We start from the raw sequence: 20,357 nt of genomic DNA on the forward strand, positions 1-20,357 counted from the left end.
TTCGCTTTTGATATCAGCGAGACTAAACTTATTGGCATGTTCATTCAAACCTCTTCATAGTAAATTAATAGAAAATATTTTTTAAACTGACACATCATCAGGTAGATAATGCAACAACAAAAAAATAGAAGAACAGGCAGTAATGAACAAGCCTTTATTAATATTTAATAAGTAAGGCAAAAACAGGAAAATAATCTGGAAAATGTCTGGCGAGTATGAGTCAGTAACACAAAGGGCCTTTATGGGTCACACTGTGTTGCAGCATTGTAACTAAATAAAACACACTTGACCTCCATCACATTTATAGCAGCGCTTTTTAGTATTTTGTAACCAGTAGCCTAAAACAAGGTAAAATATACACTGAGGCAAAAGCACATTTCTTCAAGTTGCAAGCGTCAAGTGAGACAGTCCAGATATATTTGTCAAAAATGAATACAAAGATAGATCTGATCTTACAGGCCTATAACGCTTTATTATTTGATTTATTTAAGAATATTTTTACATTTGGTACTTTGGAATATGGTGTGCACATACTTTATATTCTTCACCATTACATCATCATCACACACACACATGCATTCTTTTCCCCCCATTTTCCCTTTTCTCCACGTTGCTCAGTGATCACAGAGAGCACTCTCCTTAATTGCATTTCCCCACCTATTGATTATTTTAATGGTGTTCCTCACTACACGCTGGGCCTCCCTGTGCCACCACCGCATCAAGGTCACACAAGTGTGCAGGGAGGAAAATAGGATTGATATACTCACCTTGTTCCTGTCTGGAGCTTTTTGTGCTTGCCTTTCATGATCTAAAGTAGCAATAGTTGAGCACTGCCTTTGCTAGTTTGCATCAAAATCAAAATATATATATAACAGAATATATAACAGCTAAAGTAGCTTTCTCTCATCCTACTTGGCTCTTTTCTCTAACTCAAAATGACATCTTCATTGTATGATTTATGAGCAGGTGGCTTTTTTCGTCAGCGCGGACACCTCTTTTATTATTCAGAAGAAGCACACGATTGCGGCTCGTCTTTGCAAAGAAATGTTTGTAGACAGTGTTATCTTGTGGCTGCATTCTGACATTTATTAAAGTGCCAAGTCATTCATAGAACTTGGCAATGTGCTGTTCGGGATGATGTGTATCTCCACATGTTTACAAAGTCATTTAACTGTCATCCTCTTTTCAGACCATCCTTTGTCTCCCTGACATTTTTAACAAGGACCTGCAAATGTACCGTGACGAGGTGTGACGAGATGTAACCATAGTGACGCAGTTGTTTTTCATCTACTCGGTGCAGAAATTAGTTCAAATGAAACTTGGGAAGAATGATGCAACAAATATGACACGATAAAAGTACATCAAAGCATTAAAGTTAATAACCAAAAACAAGCAGGCTGTTTTTTGGCAAGATATATTGCAGAAAGGTTTCAATTCTAAATGGCAAGCTCCACTTTAAGTGTTTATTTAATCAAAGCAGAAATTCTATCTTGTGACTAGTTATGGACCAAGAAAGGAGGAGTAAAAATTATTCCCACACGGTGACATAGTTTAACTTAAAACTCTTATCAAAGCACAGAAAATGTGCAAACAGGACATTGACTTGCTGCCTTAAAAAAGATAAATCTTTCATCTTCTGAAGCTTTAATCAATTAAATTTTCCTTTTTGTGGGGTCATATTCTGTAAGTGTTTAAACATTCTGATGAAATTGTCAGTGTGTCAAAGTCACCAATATTATTTATTAGACATTATTATCACGAGTAGACATCTTTCCTTCAGTTTTTTAAATTGACAGACTCGTTAGATCGTCATATTTGGTGAATTGTTTGAATAGCTGGTGGTACAAAAACTTTATGCCCCATTTCTTTTTCAGATAAGGATTTAAGTTTTTTAAAGCCGTTAGTCTAAATTCAGCCTCACTCTTCTATCCTCTGCCAGCACCTTTTTAATCTTCTCCAAAGGCCTAAACCTTACATATCTCTTTGTTTCACACATGAAACCATCCACTACTCAATGAATCCCCTGTCTTACTTCCCTTTGCCATTTGAATTAATGTACATGTCATACATGGGAAAAAACTTAACAAACCTCATAATAACAAGGACTATTTAGAATCGTTTTTTTTAGATATACAGTTAATCAAATCAAAAACAAACAGCAAATTTCCTAGACATGTAAGTCTAACATAACCAGCCAGTCTTGAGGATATTTCAAACACTAGCTTAGTTTTTCTTTAGTTTCTATTATTTGTCTGATAAATACAAGCAAATAGGAAATTCATCCATGTTGGGTAGGATAAAAAGTGAAAAGAGAACAAATGAGATGTCAGGTTATGATCACCTCTAGAAAATCCCCATGACCCTTTCTGTGTCCTTCTGTTTCGACTCATTCATCGAGACTGTTTCCTTCTTCATCCTTATAGCGCTTCCTTCACCATTATGTTGAGCTAGGAGCCTCTATTCGCTTTGGGCCTTCTTTAGATGGTCTGGTTCCACCCTGACCAGCTGAGAGTCCTCGGTGACCACTAATAGAGCCTGCATTTCTGGGCTGTCCACATTCACCAGCTCCCCTTCCTCCACCTCTGAGTGCAGGCCCATCTCGTTCTCCTCTTCCTCTGGTTGAGCCTCTTCCTCGGTCACCTCCTCCATCTCTGTGTTCTGCACCACCTCCACCTCACCTTCTCGGATCTTCTTAACATGGAAGGTAAAAGGGGGAACTCGATACACAGTTGACTTGGAGCGAGAGTGGATTTTGTGGTCGGGAGTGAGGGACTTCTTCAGCTTTTCTTTAGAGCTTTTCACTTTTGCTCTGCGTTCAAGGTTGGGGGTCATGCGGGTCCCAATTTTGCCAATCTTTTTCTCAAGACTGTGCTTTGTTTTCTCCAGGTTGTCACGGGTTCTCTGCCTTGTCTTCTCCAGGTTCTCACGGGTTCTCTGCTTGGTCTTCTCCAAGTTTTCCTTAGTCTTTAGTTTGGTCTTCTCCATTTTCTCTTTGGAGAAGGCTTTCTTTATGTTGTCCACTTGCTGTTGGATGCGCTTTGTACGAGTCTCTACGATGACCTCATCAACCTCCACTTCTTCATCCGAATTGAGATTCGCTCTTAATCCCTCCTGCTCCTCTTCTGGGATTTGTTCCAGACCTTCCACTGCTTTACCTTCAACTGTCTCAGCTGTCTTGGATTTGGATCCCTTTGGCAGCTTCACTTGGTCCTGAAGGTAAGAAGAAAGGAGGGGTTAAGAAAGACTTATCTTAAGCCACAGAAACAGAGTGTGAATTGAATACAATTTTCAGTGTGGCATCTACTTTCCAGCTGAAATGGCACTTCACTGATTTAGGTAAACAGTGTGATTTGATTTAAAACCTAATGAAAATCATCTGTCTGAAAAATGGTGTTGAAAAAGTGAGCAAGATACTTTACAGGGTCATGCATCATTTTAATGTCCAGCTCACAACTGGAGCTGATGCAGGGTGCCATCTAGTGGTGTCAGTTGTATGCCATCAGTCATGTCCCAACTAGTCCAGTCGTCTTAAATTTAAAATCTAAATTTAAATATAAAAGCATGAGCTGGTGTAGTCATGTGTTGTACAACACATCTGTGAAACAATAATAAAACCACTGGGCTTGAGGAAAAGCTCATATTATCTGCAACTGCAGTCATACTGAAACCAAAGCCAACAAGCTTATGCATCTAACCACAGCATTTCCTGACATTTGCTATCTTTTCTGTATAAAAAAGGTTTAACTTACACACTCATCTGAATCTGAAATTTGAAAGAGGATCTTCCGAATTCGGAATACTGAAATTTAAGGAAAATTTTTATATATTTTTACTGTAGAATTACAGAAGTCATTTCATTGCGAGGCCTGCTTTGGTTTTGTTGAAAAGCTTTGGTGGTTTGGCAGTTTCAGTTTATCAATAAATCTGCAATATGTGTCAGGACAGCAGTTTCATACCTCAGCAAAAAATATTCTCACAGAAGAAGACCACACTACGTGCTTAACAGCAGGAAAATCGAATATGAGCCAGTTGTAAAGACAGTTGTCCGTGTTTATATGTGAATGCAGCCCTTTCTTAAAACTTTAACCCTAAGAGAAAAAAAATGGAGAGCTCCACAACAAACAGCGTTCGAGGTTTTCCTTGAACCCACAGTGAAAGTGCCTGACTTCGCAACGACTTATAGAAAACCAAACAATACCAAAAATCAATAACAATCTGTCCTGCTGACAGATGCAAATCAACCATCACTGCGGCAACAATATGTTTAAAGTCGTTTGGCCAGACACTCTCAGTGTGATACCAGATTTCCACCCTAGAGAGAGGCAGAACCACGCTAAGGATGCCATCCCATGAACATCTTGTTTATGACCATTAGAGGAATTTGTGGTCCAAAACTGCTGCTCATCAGTGCAACACTTCTGCTTTACTGTTGATGTGATCCTTGCTCTTTTGCCATGGTCACTAACTTTGTGGATATACAGATGAATACGTCACCATTTCCTTCTTATTACAGAGGCAGCCCCAAAATATGAACAGACATTTTTCAACTAGTGAGTGAAAAGTAAGACTTTTGAAATGTAGGTAGGTTTTTCTTCTGGTCTTTTTGTTGTGAAGAACAATGTCTGAAAGTATGTATTCTAAGTCATGGAAACATGTGTTTTACATCTCATCTTTGAGTAGTGTATTTTTATTCCAATTTTGATTGCTTTCTTTATATTTTGCCTTTGTTGCATTTAATTTTCTTTCATTTTGAGCACAAACAACCTATAAGCCATTTTTATCCAGCTAAACGTATGTATTAAACTATCATTTACGGTGTAATTCGATCTTTAGAAAAAATGAGAAATTAGACCTTATCGAATTAATGACTCTTTTAGTTGGTGGCTTTGTCTTGTTATCTTTCAGCATTAGAACTGAAATAAAAGTGAGATAACGATGCAGGTAAACTCATATATTGGCATTATTTACGTCTCACAGAACTTTGTGATAAATTTGAGAAACAAAATATGTCTCACTCTCAGTTTCTCCAATATCAGCTCAGAGGATAGATGAGATCAACAAATAAGCCTCTTCTTCACATTCTGCTAAATGTAGATAAATGTCCCTGGAGAACAATGGTTCATTTGAAACAATCATGAAGCACTGCTCACTTAGAGCAGATGTTTTGTTTATCCTCTACACCATAACACTCAAAACCACTGAGTTGGGACTATTGTAAACATAGAAATATTTAACATAGCCGCCTTACAGTATTCAATAAATCATTATCGGCATAGAAACAGACTAATTTTCGTCATTGCATCACATATAAGCATCTTCATTGTCTAAACTCACTTGAAGCTTAATGACCTATAATTTATCACAACTTAAACTTAATCAGTGTTAGTTCTGTCCCTCTTTTTTTGTTGTAACACCACTTCCTTTCTTTAAAGGGATACTCACATCAATAAGAAATGATGCTCAGCTCCATATCTCCACAGGAGAGATTACAGTGGATACACTTTACTCATAGAGTCGTGCACAGGAGAGGATGATAAATACATACATAAAAGTAACTTATAGTATTGAAAAAAAAAAGAAACAATTAAATTGTGTTCCTCATATCTGACTTCTGAAAGACAAACACCTGTCAGATCAAATAAGCATCACATCTCCTCAGGCAGTTCAAATACTGCCACACGATCCTATCATAAAATGTACCTTGCCTCCTTATCTGGTGCTGTGTAAAGGGGGCCTGGCCAACCCGCTCTCTATGGGTTTATTTTCAGCTGGCCTTTCCCTCTGAATTCCATCTACTGTTCTCTGGCTACCAGCCACTGCATCGCTCAGTCCGGCAGACACCCTCCCCACCAAACAACACCCTCCCCTCCCCCTGCAGCAACAAATAAACAGAGCGCTCCGTCACCATGGCAACCGGCCCCTCCTGTTGTCCCTGGTGAGTAGTGAAGTTTAGCTGGATAAACAGGTGATATCCTTACAACAATATACCAATGGGAGTTGCTGTACAGTTATACCGGATTGAATGCTGCATCCGCTCTGCAGACATGCATATTGAACAACGCCAGCTTTAGTTATGATAATAGCATTAAGGAATTGAATGTATATTCAAATGGGAACATGATGTTACTGCCGTATTTTTACGGAAAGGTGGTCAGATTTTGTTCTTCTTTTTTTGTACCAAAACAAAAAAAAGAAGACATTTGCATACTGTGGTTTGTTGTATTAGAAGCCACTGAAGTGTCTTTAGAGGTTCCTGTTAAAACCTGTTTGTTGCAAGTGTTCAGGTCTAAAAACTGAAAAAAAAAAAAAAAACTGAACTTAAATTATAATACTGATGTCTGAAGTTTTCAGAGGAACTCACATGAGATAGAATGTTTAAATATAAATAACTTAAATGCCTGGGCTTTAAAGCAGACATTATGTATATGCAGACATGTATATTCTCCCTCACACACAGAATAAGAAACAGTATTTTCCATAATTACAACTATGAACACCTGAATGGGGAGCTTCTGCAGGCAAAGGAAAACATCAGTACTGTACATGGCAACAGATGAGCTCTTATGTTAGAGAGAAAACATGTTGCCCAACTAACTGATGTTACATACATACATCTAAAACTGATGTAAGTAAGAAAAGAGTTTAAGAATTTGATGAAATACCAGTTTACTGGTTCCACATGTTTTTGAACATCATGCGCGTTGTTTCCAGTTATTTACAGTTAAAGTGTTGTTTAAACATAAAAAGGCAACAATAAAACACAATCATAATTTTATCCCCTAAAAATTGACATATACTAGAAATATGTAACAGATAAAACAGTTTATGATGTTAAATCAAACAGTTGGACAGCTTAGTAATCGTTGAAATGCTCCTAAATGACCTTAGACCTATTTTGCTTCTTGCCAACATACAGACTTGTGATACGCTGATGTGTGTGACAAGAAAATATCAGCCTTCTTTGATGCTTTTAAAGCTCCTGGGAACATGTTGGGGACATTTCCCTGTTTACACTCCTTGGAAATTGTGACGATATCAGCAAGCCCTGTTTGGGTTTCCCAGCCTGATTACAAAGCATGAATATGGTAAGTCCATTAGCGTCTCCATGTTACCTTCCTCACCCTTTCCACTTGAAAGCAGTGGAAAAGTTGGCCCACTGTGTGTATGTATTTACTGACAGGTGCCAGGAGAACGGCGATTTGAGTATGCTCTGTTCAGAGAGAAAAAGCTTACTTGTTAATGTTTCTTTCCTATAAAAGTGCCGTGATGAGTGTGCCTCATGGAAAACTTGGCTATAAAAAGTGGGTACACTTCAAAATGTGTATGTTTGCTAGGAGAGGCCAAATTCTACTTGAGCCATCGCTTATGAATTACAACACAGGAAATGCAATTAAGATGTCCAAACCTAATAAGAGTTTAAATTACTGGTACATAAATATGTCTATAACTCATCCAAAAAAGGGAGTAAGACAGAATGTGACAAAGAAAACATATGCTGTTAGACACAGCAGCATCATCAGTTTGATATCACAATCCCCTGTTTTGGGGGAAACAAACTGTGTGGAAAAGCAATCAACTGTTGCCATGGACAACGAAAGAAACACCGCCCTCACTCAGCACTCTACTAAGACTGCAGCAGCTCTGACTAAAGCCACTGGCATCTCTGTTACACCCACTGTAACAAGACCACCAATATCCAACAAGCATGTTTTCATTGACAACAATTTTTAGAATAAGAAACTATGAAGATAGTTGGAAATCATTTTTGATTTCCAAAACTTCATGCACACCCAAAATGAGTTGTGTGTACCAGATATTTCCCTTTATTAGAACTCCTCTGGACTGATTGTGTGTATTTTTGTGGCGTGTGCCCCATAGTAGATAACTTCTGCATCAAAATGAAAATCTACATAAAATGGTTAAAACTAAAACACTTGCTATGGATGGATGCCATAAAGGATAGTGTTTTAATAAGAATATGCATAGATATATTTAATCAGTTGTGATAAATGTATACGATACTGATATTAAGTCATTTTATTGCAATGGTGATCCTAATGTAGGATGTTTATGACTATATTCTGCTTTTATTGGCTGCAAGCATCATTATCCGTCATTTGCATTTAAAGAAAGTTCAAATTTAAAATGCAACAGTTTAGTGGAAACTAAAGTTGCAAGCCCTCAGAAAAGATAGCAGGTCTCATCACTGTTTAAATAATAAATCTGGACACAGTAACGGATGATCTTAATCCACCGACATGATTGCAAACATTGAACAGTCTTGCAGATAAACAGACCACACCACACATCATTCCTTTTGAGGCAGTGTGATGAAAGGCTTCTCTGGTGAGTCACAGGAGCAGCTGTCTGATCCTATCCAGTCCTTGCAGCTGTGCATTTAACTTTCACAATGAGTGATATTACAGACCCGTGGGCCACTTCAGGACGGGAAAAGTCCAAATGAGAGATTGACATGAGGTGGAGGTTTGCATGTTAGGGTCCTACAGGGTCCTGGATTGCGATGCTTTGATCTCTAAAGAGAGCTTGGAGCCTAAATTTAGGACATAAGTGTACGCTGGTCATTAATATTGATTCCTCCCACACTCTCCTAAAAAAAGCTCAGACAATTCACAGATGATAGCCACCTGCCTACTACTTTAGTATTTTGGCGATGAGTCATATGACTGGGAGCAAACTTCAAATCGTGCCTCATGAGGCCCATTTATATGATATCTGGGAAGCTTAATCTAATGATTCTATATTTAAGGGTCTACGTTGCTGCGGAAAAGTGAACCAATCCCATGCTGTCTGCAGACAGAGTCATTCAAAGAAAGGGCTTTTCCACACTGCACAGCCACGGCTATGTCAGGTTACAGTTCATTCCACAGGAAGGGAATCCTTTGATCCATGGTCATGATTTATACTTTCACACACACAGAGAGCAGCCCCTTTCCACCGCTCAGCCTTCCCACATTTAGGACTCTACAACCACTGGAATCTCAGTAGGGTTGGTCCCATGCAAAGGTGGAAAATTTGCTTTTCCATTTACAGCTTTGAGTGAATTGCCAGCTTCAGTGATGGAATGATTTCTATAACTCTCTTTCTCATTAAAGCCGACATCCATATTGTGCCATATATAATCATTCTCCCAATTTTGCTTTCATGAATATGGAAGATTGAAACTAGTTCAGACATAAACAGATTTCCTGAAACATGTAGATTTTGAAGACTGTTTGAACAATTTTAATCTTTTAATCGGTTGTATACAAACACAAATGACCACTTTACAGGAGTGTGTCCGAAAGTAAGTGAATTACTTAGTCGCTCACATAAGTTCAGCTTTGGGGAATTACAGCTTCATGATTAATGACCAGTGGCAAGTGGCAAGAAGCGAAGGAATTCTGCCAATCATGCATAAGCTTTGCTTTCTGAATTGAGCTATTGTTGGTGTGATGGTAAGGTAGCTGGGGCAATATCGGAAAAATTAGTCATAAAATTCCTTGTAGAATTAGACAGGGGTTGTAATTTACCAAAAAAGCAATATAAGGAAAATGATCTAAAACTTCTTGTAAAAAGTATTTTTTGATGGTAAAACAAGTTGTCTCTGCTGTTGAAAGGTTTAAATCTGAAAGTGGACCTAACAGGAGCAAACAAAAGCCACTTACATTGAATGTAATTAAGGCACTATTTATATAATTCATGGATAAATCATCTTAAACATCCATGTCCATGCAAAATCTAATGCCAAGGGTATCTTAAACCCGCAGTTTCCTGGCACATGAACTCAGTGACTGCCTGTAATTCCCATACCGGCTTCAAGATCAGCGAGTTGTCACAGCTGCAGTGAAATATACCACTGTGGTAACCCGACTGAGTGTTTGCACAGAGGAGGATCTACTTTCACACGCAACATGTTATTTATATTCAACCTGAATGTATGGATGATAAATGAAGAACTATTTCTAATAATACAGAAATATGAAGGGGCTTTAAAAGATGTTTCTAGTGGTAGTTAAATATGCTGGAAATTTCCGGTTTATTCAGAAAGGTTTTGGAAATATCCACTTCCAGTATCAGTGTGTCAGCTGGTCGGATACATTCAAGTTAGTCTCTCCAGAAACCAAATCTACACACTGTGCTGTGGTCAGTGGTCAGAAATTTTCTTAGTTCACACCTGCACCATACAATGTGGGTTGCCAGCTATTAAGAAAAAATGGCCTTACATGCACATTTATTAGGAAATAACCCCATACATACAGTAAGTACTATAATTGATCAATCAAACTGTTGCTGATCATTGCTAAAATCCATCACCATCAAATTGAAACTGGGCTCTTCTGCTGCATTGTGGCTGGTGTATTTAGGATAACGATTTCCTTAAATACACTGATTCAGAACAATTGGCCAACTTTTTTTTTCAACTACAGCCTCGTAGATAAAGTGTGTGGCGAATCATGAATTGGTAAGTCCTCTGTGCTTATTTGGGATGAGATATTTTAAGAAAAGGCAGGACAATTCAGAATGTTGTCCTGAGGATCAAGAGAATTCACAAAAATAATAATAATAAAAAGATAAATCCAGGGAATCAACCCAAAACAGACATACTTTCACTAAACAATAAGAATTACACACACACACACAAAAAAAAAAAATATATATATATATATATTTTTTTTTCTTTTTCATATGACCTTAACTCCTAGCTAGCAAACAGCTTTCCAACGGTGTAGAACCAACTAACATACAGCAACATATGAAACAGATGTGACATTATACATTAATATAATATAGGTTACACTAAAAATTATTCACAGATATGTTTCCACATCCTAAAATATCATGGGTCGTCTTTCTGCTGTTCAAACTGTATATCCCGATGAGACGAGTATAGGAAAGGATACAGTAACACTATCAGCAATGTCACCGCCCGCCTCTTAAACACACACACGCATACAAAAGCACCACAGAGTGTTGTAAACTTGATCTGAAAAAGCAGAGCGGAGAAGGCCTACACTGTATGTCAGTTTGTAGAATTACGCACAACTGTTTAGGCCTGAGGGAGTGGTACGTGTTAAAAATGCTGATTCCTTTACACATAAACACATGTTAATGTCACTGTCAACAAATGTCCTCCTGTAGAGAGTAGAAAAGAAAATAGATTAAAAGAAAAATGTAAAAAAACAAGGGGAACAGTAGCAGAGGACGCTGGCTGATACACAAGTGACATAAACGGCAGGATTTTCAAAGGAAGAATGATGTTGTTGAGATTTCAAAATATGAAAGAATTACTAACAAAGTGAAAGGATTGTTTTGGCTTTGGACTGAACTCATTTCTTTCTTGTCATGAACAAAATATGTGTGCGCTGAAACGAAAAAAGAAACAGAGCTGTACTGTTTGCGGAACCCAAATTTGACCAAATAGGCCAAGAGAAACATTACTCTGGCTCCATGATGTCGCTGGCTGCTGCTGACACAAATGAGCTGCGAGGGAAACACAGGCGGAGGAGAAAATATATTGATATTAAGGGAGCAGTTTGACATTTTGAGAAATGCAGCTCTGAGTTAGATGAAAAGATGTTAACACTTATATCTGGATAGAACATGTGAACCCACTAGCTTCCTGTAGAAATGGCACATTACTTGTCTAATTGTTGGCCAACCACCGTCACTGAATAGATTTTTTTATCACTACTAATATGCAAAGAAAGGTATGCGGTTTAGTCAAAAAATAGTGGATGCTGCCCAAAGTATTGCTCTTATTAACCAACAAGATGTCAAATGTGGGTTTTAGAAGTGTCTTTGATAGATTGATAGACTTTCTGCTCGTTTGTGAGGACATCTGGTTGTAAATTTCAGGTCCAGAGTCCCATTGGAGCTGAACGCATGTAACAAAAACATTTAAACTGGTCGCAATGAGTGCACTGATTACGCTATAATCAATCTTCATTTAGGAAAAATAACGCTTCTTTGACTGAGAAGAGAAAGAGCAGAATAATGATGTAGACCCTTGTTTTGAAGACAAACTTTGCATTACACCAGTACCCACACCTCTACAATGTGTTGTAGACCGCCTACATATCCGTACAAGGGAAGCTTCAGCATAGCTGATCGAAAAGGTAGGAAGAAAATAATCGGTTCATGGATTTTGCAGGAGAGACATCTTTAAAACCTAAATTTCTCTGACCTTTGATGCCATTGCTCGTGTCTCTTGATATGTTATGTCTTTAAAAGATTGCCACCGGCAAACAAACTTTTTTACATACATGCAAAGACTCACATGCAGTTCAAATTAGAGGTGGCTCAACATTATAGCTGACATGCAAGTGTAAAAATGGAGAGTCTCCATAGGGATAATCTTTCCACCCACTCAGGACAGAGAGGGGAGACGGAAAGAGATCCCCATAGTGTGCAAAGTGCTGTGGCAAATCCTGAATGAGCCCTTAGTTTTAGATTAGAAGTCTAAGTGTGAATAAATGGGCTATGCTGATAGTGGGAGTGATAAGGGAGAGAAATTGAGAAGGGATGAGAACAAGTGCTGGCAGGACAGGCAGAGATGCCAACAGGATGAATCACAACGCCAACTTGGTGCTGCTGGTTGACTGCTTGTCCGTCGAGTGGCTTTCTCTTGCCTGTGAGAATATTTTAAGTACTTTATAACCATCCTTTTGTTGTGGTGCTAACATCCAATCTATGCCTGGAAAGATTTAGCAAAGTGGCCAAAACTTTCTGGCTGGATCACCATGTCTGGAGTAAATGGAGTCTGCTCAGAGTGGAAATCTATTAAAGAAAGGTGGCCTGGTGGTGAGGTTGGTGGCTGTGTTTTCGAGCTCTGGGTGGTCTGGGATGCTGGCGTGGACTAAGTAGTCTGTAACTGAGAAGTCTTACGTCTCCCTGATACAGTTGACCACATAGCTTTCACTGTTCTTGCGCTGCAGCCAAACAAACCCTCATTCCAGACATACGGCAGTACTGTCTCACACTCTGATGGACATAAGCTATCATATTGCGTAAACTAGATTAAGCCATGTAATTATATAAAGTCCACTTTGAAGCATATGAGACCTAAATCAAGTTCGCTGGAGTTGAAATATGAACACCTTCAAAGTAAACAAAAAAGTGCGATGAAAACAATATGTAATTGTCCCATGAGCATTCAGAATATTTATTGAAATTAGAAATTAAAAATTGCTGTTATACAATAGCTTAACTATCTTATTTTCCTACTCACAAAAAGGATGTTTGGTTAAACTGCAACAGATTATTTAAATCTTCAATCAAGCTTATCAGAGGCAAACAGCTTTCATCTGCTGAAAAAGAACTGCGCGACTTCCTTATTGCTGGTGCAATCATCCAGATTGGGGTAATACTTCAAAAGAACACAACTGGGCTTTTTCTATTGTTCCTTGAAGATGTTTCATCTCTTTTGTAAAAAGTTTTCTTCAGTTTTAACTGACTGGTGGAGGGTTTCAGGGTTTTAAGCTGCTGTTGAGACACTTTTAGACACTTTTAGTCACACGTGTGTCATTTGCCATGTTTCCTTTGCCGTTTAGATTTTCCTTAAGGAGACGTGAATAGAATAAGGTGAAAGGTAACAGTAATCTTTTAAAACCAAGAAAAGAAGACCAGTTGCCTTCTCTTCAAGCACTTGGGAACTTCCTTATTGCTTAAGTATAGATCTGCTGCACAATGACACCAACCTTTGTATTCCTTACTGCCATCATATTGCAACAAGCAAACCACTCGGACATTACAAGCATTTTGTTTGTGTCCCAATGGCTTATGAAACAGGATATTCGTCTTGAGAAGCCAAACTAAAAAAAAAAAAAAGGAAATGAGGAAATAAGCTCATTGCGAGTGATTGCCTCTTTTGAAAAAGAGCTTGACTCACAAAAAAGAGCTATGCCATTTCCAACCCCAGAGAGAAAACATGCAGTGAGGCTGTTTAACCAAGTACCCATTGAATCGCTGGTCATTTGCTGCCTGCAGGTCTCTGATGACAGACCGGTTGCACCTCATGCAGCCTGAGCTGCAGCGAGGACGCTCAGTCATGAGATTGTTATTCTAAAAGCCCATCCTCACACCTCCTGGAAGAATCCCCCCGCTGTATACCCACAGTTTATATGTAACCTGCATTTGGTAACTAGTCGTCGCCACACCCTGTTGTTGCCTGGGGACCCTGCATGCTACCATCACTACAGGTTTAAATATAAAGCATCCCCAACTTTCCAGATGGACATTTTCAACTATGTGGCTATTCTCAGAGAGCACACGTAGAGTGACATGAGAGAAAAATACAAGACCGGCAGTTAAGGCAAGTTTCAGCTCAACAAAGAAGAGTACGGGGTGCTACACTGTAAAATGTTTCACCTTTCTTACTGAAATTCTAGCTTCACTGACACTGACATTGTAGGTGAAAGCCCATAGGGGTGTGGAATGACCACACGGGCAAACTAATTCCATGGGCGTTTGCCTTAACCTCTACATGCCGTACCACAACCCCAACCTCAGCCTCAGCCTTACCGTAGATGTAATTCTAAACTTATCCACTCTAATACATTAACACGCACAGAGACAGTGGAAAGAGGTGAAACCTGACTGAGAGCCAGTGTTGATTTGCACTGCTGCCATTATCTAACCAGCCTATCTGTTGGTCAATTAAACTGGACACGGTGCAGCAGCCCCCTGGCAAAAAATAGACTGCAGGAGCCAAAAACACCCCCTGCAACATGGAAGCTGCAGCGCCTACAACCAGGGGCGTAGCACCAAATTTGGGGCCCCAGGATCAACCACTACCATGCATATTTGAACCAACATCGACCCTATGTTAGGCTTTTGGGACACTTGTATAGGCTAATAGTTATTATGAAAATAAATACATTTAAGACAAATATGGCTTCTATTTCACAATTATGTGGTAGCCAACAAAAAGAGAGATTATTTTTTAATTATTTGACTTCGGCTGCTATCAGGCCTGTAGCCAGGATTTAGGAATAGGTGAGGTCCATGATGCGCACAAAATTTTTACAATATATACATATATATATATATACATATATATATATATATATATTAAATTATATAGTTTTTAATATATAGCAGTGTTGCACATTGAGGCTAGTAGCAAAATAAACCATTATAATGTAACAAGAACCCATAGCTAAAAAGAACCTGATTATTTCCCAATGCAAGCATACAAATGTTTGGTACAAGCAAAGGCCATTTGGCCAGGCATAGAGTAAGACTAACTAACCAATATAAAAAATTTAAATATAGATGGATAGATGCATATTGTAGGCTGTTGCTAAACAACCTATAAAGATTTATGGGCCATATTGAATTCATTACTAAATTAGATGTGAAAAATTGTCTCCAGCCTACATAAATGTGCATTGCTATAACAAGGTGCTGTCTTCTTTATTCACAAACCATACATGACATCGATATAACAATCATATCATTCTAAAGAGCTCGAGCTGAGCTTTCCGTCAGTATATAGCAATCGCTGCTGCACTGCAGAGTGGCCGAGGAAATCGTTCGTCAAATTCGTCTAATTTTTCTATTACTGATTACTGGTATGCAGCTACTATGTTGACGGTACTTTTCTCACCGACTACGGAGCGCACACACGTGTTATACACACCGTTGGAAAGGGCAGAAACAGACCTTTCAAATGGTACCACGCAGTCACACATTCACGAAAGTGATGTCAACACAAACGTCAATTGAAACGTGTATGCGAAAACCGAGATTAAAAAAAAAAAATTAATAAAAAATCCCTGAAAATTACCGAGGTCCAGACCTCGCTTTCCTCATAGCTGGCTACGGCTATGGCTGGTATCACAGTGGTAGGCTATGCAACGGAATGTGAATGGGATAATCAGTTACTGTAGGCTGTTTGACATTTGGGCTCACCTTTCTTGGGAAATAAATCAGTAAGCAGTTGCTTTCCTTCATTTTGTCTCTCTTGCCTTTCTTTTCTTTTCTGAAAGCCTGATTTTTTTTTGATGACATCTTTCATGTGCCGGCTGCTGTGTTTAATGCCTAATAATGAAGTGAGTGAAATTTATGGCGCATAGTGTACAATCAAAAGTCCGCCGGAGGGCGGACTAAACCAATGCGCACTGATAATGGGGGTGTCTGATGTAGATTATAGCCTATTTGCAGGCTGGGATATACATTTCAACAGATGTATTTCCAGAGAACATTGGATTTTTATAAATTACCCACATATATTGATATTATTTAAAAAATGATTTTTAAAAAATGAAAGAAGAAGAAAATTTCCCTTAGGGCCCCCCCTGTAGGCTGGACCCTGTGAATCAGTCTGACTTTTCCCCCCTGTTCGACGCCGCTGCCTACAACTGCATTGAAAACACAGCAGTGACAAGTTTAGACAGTGTCACTGACCTTATGGGTGAGATTACACCAACAGTGAATAATTTACAATAATTTATACTCTGTCCGTGCTGAATTGCAGCAAAAAGTAAATCAGAAAAACAATCAAATGTCAAACTTTTCAAACAAGATTCCCATTTACAAACTCTTTTCCTGTTCTTGTACAGTATCTGTTACACAGACCTCTGCGGAGACACACTGATGAAAAGGCTTGCGGGAGTGTCACAAATGGCAGGAGGCACCTGCTTTACAGGGTAATTTATTGAGGTCTAGTGTCTATGATTGGATTTCTGCAAGATGCCAATAGTGTAACCTGCTCCCACATTGGACATCCAGGGAGGGTGATGTGAAATATTTGTGCCTGCCAATATGGATTCTGAAGCAAGCTCTATTCATGAGAATCTTACAACCCTCAGATCCACTTCTCCTAATGTTTTTAAAGAGAGAAGTAAAAGGTAACTGCTTTTGACTTGATTTTCTTGAGATGTTGTGGAGTGACACATTCTAAACCAAATGCCAAAAAAAAAACAGTAAAAAATTTAAGCAGGTTGCTTACACAAGGTTGTAAGACATGACGGAACGTCCCGCTAAAAAAAGAACTGCTCACTGAGGTTGTTGCGGTCCTTTGACAGTTCACGTGGGAATCATTTTGTTTCTTTCCTCTTTTTTTTGCCAGTTTTTGCTCCAAGTTATTTGTAATATCAGCTAATTTCTGTAAAGAAAAACTCTTGCAGTATTCATATCTGTGTAATCATTAACTCATCAACATGAAGCATGTCCCACTTCTGAGAAATCTTCACGATAAAAACTATATCTTCGTCGTAGCAACTGCCTGCCAAATATCTGTCCTCAGAGCACTGAGAAGTGGGGCGTTGGTTCTGTCTCAAGTAGCCCCACATGCCTGTGTTTATAGGCCTTATATTCTTATTCACACCCACAAGTCTTTATATAGTTTCATTGGGTAATCGTGAAGGCCTGTGGAGTGGGAGAGGTCACTACCTGTCTTCATTTTTTCCATGGAAGCTACTGGTTTTCCCTCCACCAGCATGAGGAGAAATCGACCGCTCAGCCAGCGTGAACAGAGACTGCACAGAGGCTTCTACATAGTAGAACGCACTGTTGGATACTTCGTAAACATGACAGCCTTGTTTAAGTTTAAGGAAAGGGTGATTCAGATATTTAAGTCATGGAAACTACAGAGCTGCACCCTGCACAAACTATCGGCCCCCTTTTTCATTTTCACCAAAAGAGGTCAACTCATGCTGCAGTGTGAATGTGTGAGATGATGTCAAGAGTTGCTCTGAAAGACTTTCAGGTTCATTTCACACTTCATGCCAAACTTTCTTTAAGATGTGGGGAATGCAACACACCCCGTTCTCAGCTAACACCATGTTATTATGATCACCACATTCTCACACACACTGCTACCGTAAGTCTGTTAGGACTTTTAAAGTGACAAAAGAACAGTCTCTCTCCACACTTCACCTGGTAGATGAGGACTTTGAAGTTGCGCCTCTTGAGCAGCTCGTTCTCGTTGCTCTCCAGCTTCTTGATCTGGCCCGCCTGCCTCTCCAGGTTGCTACGTACCGACTTGACGTTGACACTGACTTTGCGCACCTTGTCCAGCATTTTGTTGACAGTCTTGGCAGTGTCTACGTGGTTCTTGGACAACTTAGCCAGCTCCCCTTGGATGGTTGACACCGACTTGTCCATGGCCTCCTGCCGAGCCTCGAGTCCATTCTGGGTCTGCTGGATTTTGTCTACCACCCCGATTATCTTGTCAAGCAGAGACAGAACCATGACCCCATTCTTCTGAGCTTCACTCCTGCCTCCAGAGCCAGTGGACAGAACCAGGTCCACCTCTTCAGTGCTGTCATCGTCATCTACTGCCGGCTCTGTGGCAGCGCCCATCAAAGCTACCTCTTCATCATCATAAGGCTCTTCTGCATGGACTACATGCTCTTTTTTAACACTTGTATCCGCCATATCTGTCAACTCAAAATGAAACTGCTTGCACTCTAACTACAGAATACACAACTGAAAACCAATCTAATGAATCCACTTTACACAAAAATCAATACCAAATCCTTTTCTCTTCCTTTCTGACAACTTTCTGGACCACTTGTTTGCCTCTCACGAGTCTACTTTACACTTTGAATTTCTCTCCAACCCCGGTCTCTTACATTCAGCCCTCTCTGTCTCTCTCTGCCTCTGCTTTGGGATGCCAGCCAGCCAAGGGGAGTGAGGCCTCTCACAGCTGAAGCATGTGTGCCCTGACTCAAATGCCTCTGCTGCCTGTGAATCCACTCAGCCAAACTTTTTCCGTCTCTTACACCGGGCCTCCACCCACCACCCACCACCCACCACCTCCCCTGCTGCCGGGACTCCACCCCATTTCTGTCGCCAAGCACAGGGCAGAATGTCTCCAGGCCCAACCTCTTATGCTGAGATGAAACTCGTAACTGACATGAAAAGTTGAGGGCCACTTATGAAAAGATAAAAAAAAAAAAAAAAAAGACATAAATTCAGATCATGCAAACTTGACAACGTTCACAGTCCCTGACAGTACAACTGTTCTCTGCAGGTCTCCCTTTCCTTATATTTTGTATTGGCTTGTGAAGATATTTATGCCGGCACAGTCATAATTCTGAAAAATGTAAAGTCGTGCTTCGGTTATTCAAAAACATACAGAATTGTGCAAAATATTGAAAAATGTATTAACATTATTGCTGCCGTATTTCTTAAAAAACCCTTATAATCAGACTTTTTTTCAAAAGGAATTTTTAAGGAACTTAACAAATTAAGGAAGAAGTTGGATGAATGGAGACACATGAAGAATATATGAATATCAATTTGCCACACTGATTAAAAGCTTATGAAATGTATTTTTAAAGCTAGTTGGTAGTTTTGTTGTTAATATTGTTTCCGGTATGACTGTCTAAGATTCATCTTGAGTGTTCACCGGAAGTTAGAGAGCGTGGATTATCGTTGATTTGATAAATATGCTCCTGTAGTTACACCCTATGGCCACTAGAAGATAGAAATAATTCAGCTTGAGTTCAAACACTGCATCTATTTATCAACCGAAGCGGATTTGCTGTCTTTTAAATATATTTTTCTAATTTTACTTTGAATACTTAACGGTGTTATACTTGGCGCAATGTGTTTTATGATCCGTTATGAGTCCCCTACTTGCAGTTTGAACATTTTCAATAAGGAAACTGGGCTGCGTTCCACAAATCAGCTTGTTTTTTTAATTTAGAAGAGCCTGAATGTTGTTGTTTCTATTTATTGTCAAGCTAATAATGAAATTGTGCAAATGTGTAGTGATCAATTGTACCTTTGTTTTAATTTTTATTGGTGAATGTTTGCTGATACCTAGTGGTCGAAGGACAATAATTTATGAAGTTCACAATATATGGACATGACAGCAAAATACAACTTGCGGTGACAACCTTCAAAATATGGTAAACCAACTTCTGCAGCTGGAAACAAACTAAGAAAACCGTTTAAATGTTCGTGAAGTCATGAACTCATGAACTGACGTATTTCCAAACAGTATTGTGTAGGGCTTTGTGCAAATTCATATTTATATATTCATATTATTTAATATTTATGAACTACATGACCAGGCTGAAACTGCTACTTTTGGGACACCGGTGATAACAAATTTCTTAAATATCTAACAAAATGGTCAACTGGCGAACTATGCCGAAAAAATCTTTAAAACACCAATTTTACTGCCCTCTAGTGGTTACAAAGAGCAGTAGCATCAACAGGTACTACTTCCGACTAAAACATCCAAAATAAGGCTCAAGAATGGCGGTGGTGCGGTTACTTTATCACCACGAGCGGCCACACGATTTTAAAGCCCATTTGCTCTATATGCTTTTAATTAGTTAGTTTTATTGATATATGCTACATTTTCCCTTTGGCATTTAGAAGCACACTAATTACTGGTT

General features: G+C 39.1%; 1 protein-coding gene across 1 annotated transcript; it reads right to left on the reverse strand.

The window, feature by feature from the left end:
* Window positions 1-140: 140 nt before the first annotated feature.
* cavin1a (caveolae associated protein 1a) lies at window positions 141-18,710 on the reverse strand. Its single transcript, XM_075453811.1, has 2 exons — window positions 17,881-18,710; window positions 141-3,210 (listed from the first exon to the last, which is right to left on the reverse strand). The coding sequence occupies exons 1-2, from the start codon at window positions 18,379-18,381 to the stop codon at window positions 2,458-2,460; spliced, it is 1,254 nt and encodes a 417-aa protein (XP_075309926.1). The 5' UTR covers window positions 18,382-18,710; the 3' UTR covers window positions 141-2,457.
* Between the last annotated feature and the right edge of the window lie 1,647 nt (window positions 18,711-20,357).

The sequence above is a fragment of the Odontesthes bonariensis genome, chromosome 21 (genome assembly GCF_027942865.1).
Source record: "Odontesthes bonariensis isolate fOdoBon6 chromosome 21, fOdoBon6.hap1, whole genome shotgun sequence".
Taxonomy (NCBI): domain Eukaryota; kingdom Metazoa; phylum Chordata; class Actinopteri; order Atheriniformes; family Atherinopsidae; genus Odontesthes; species Odontesthes bonariensis.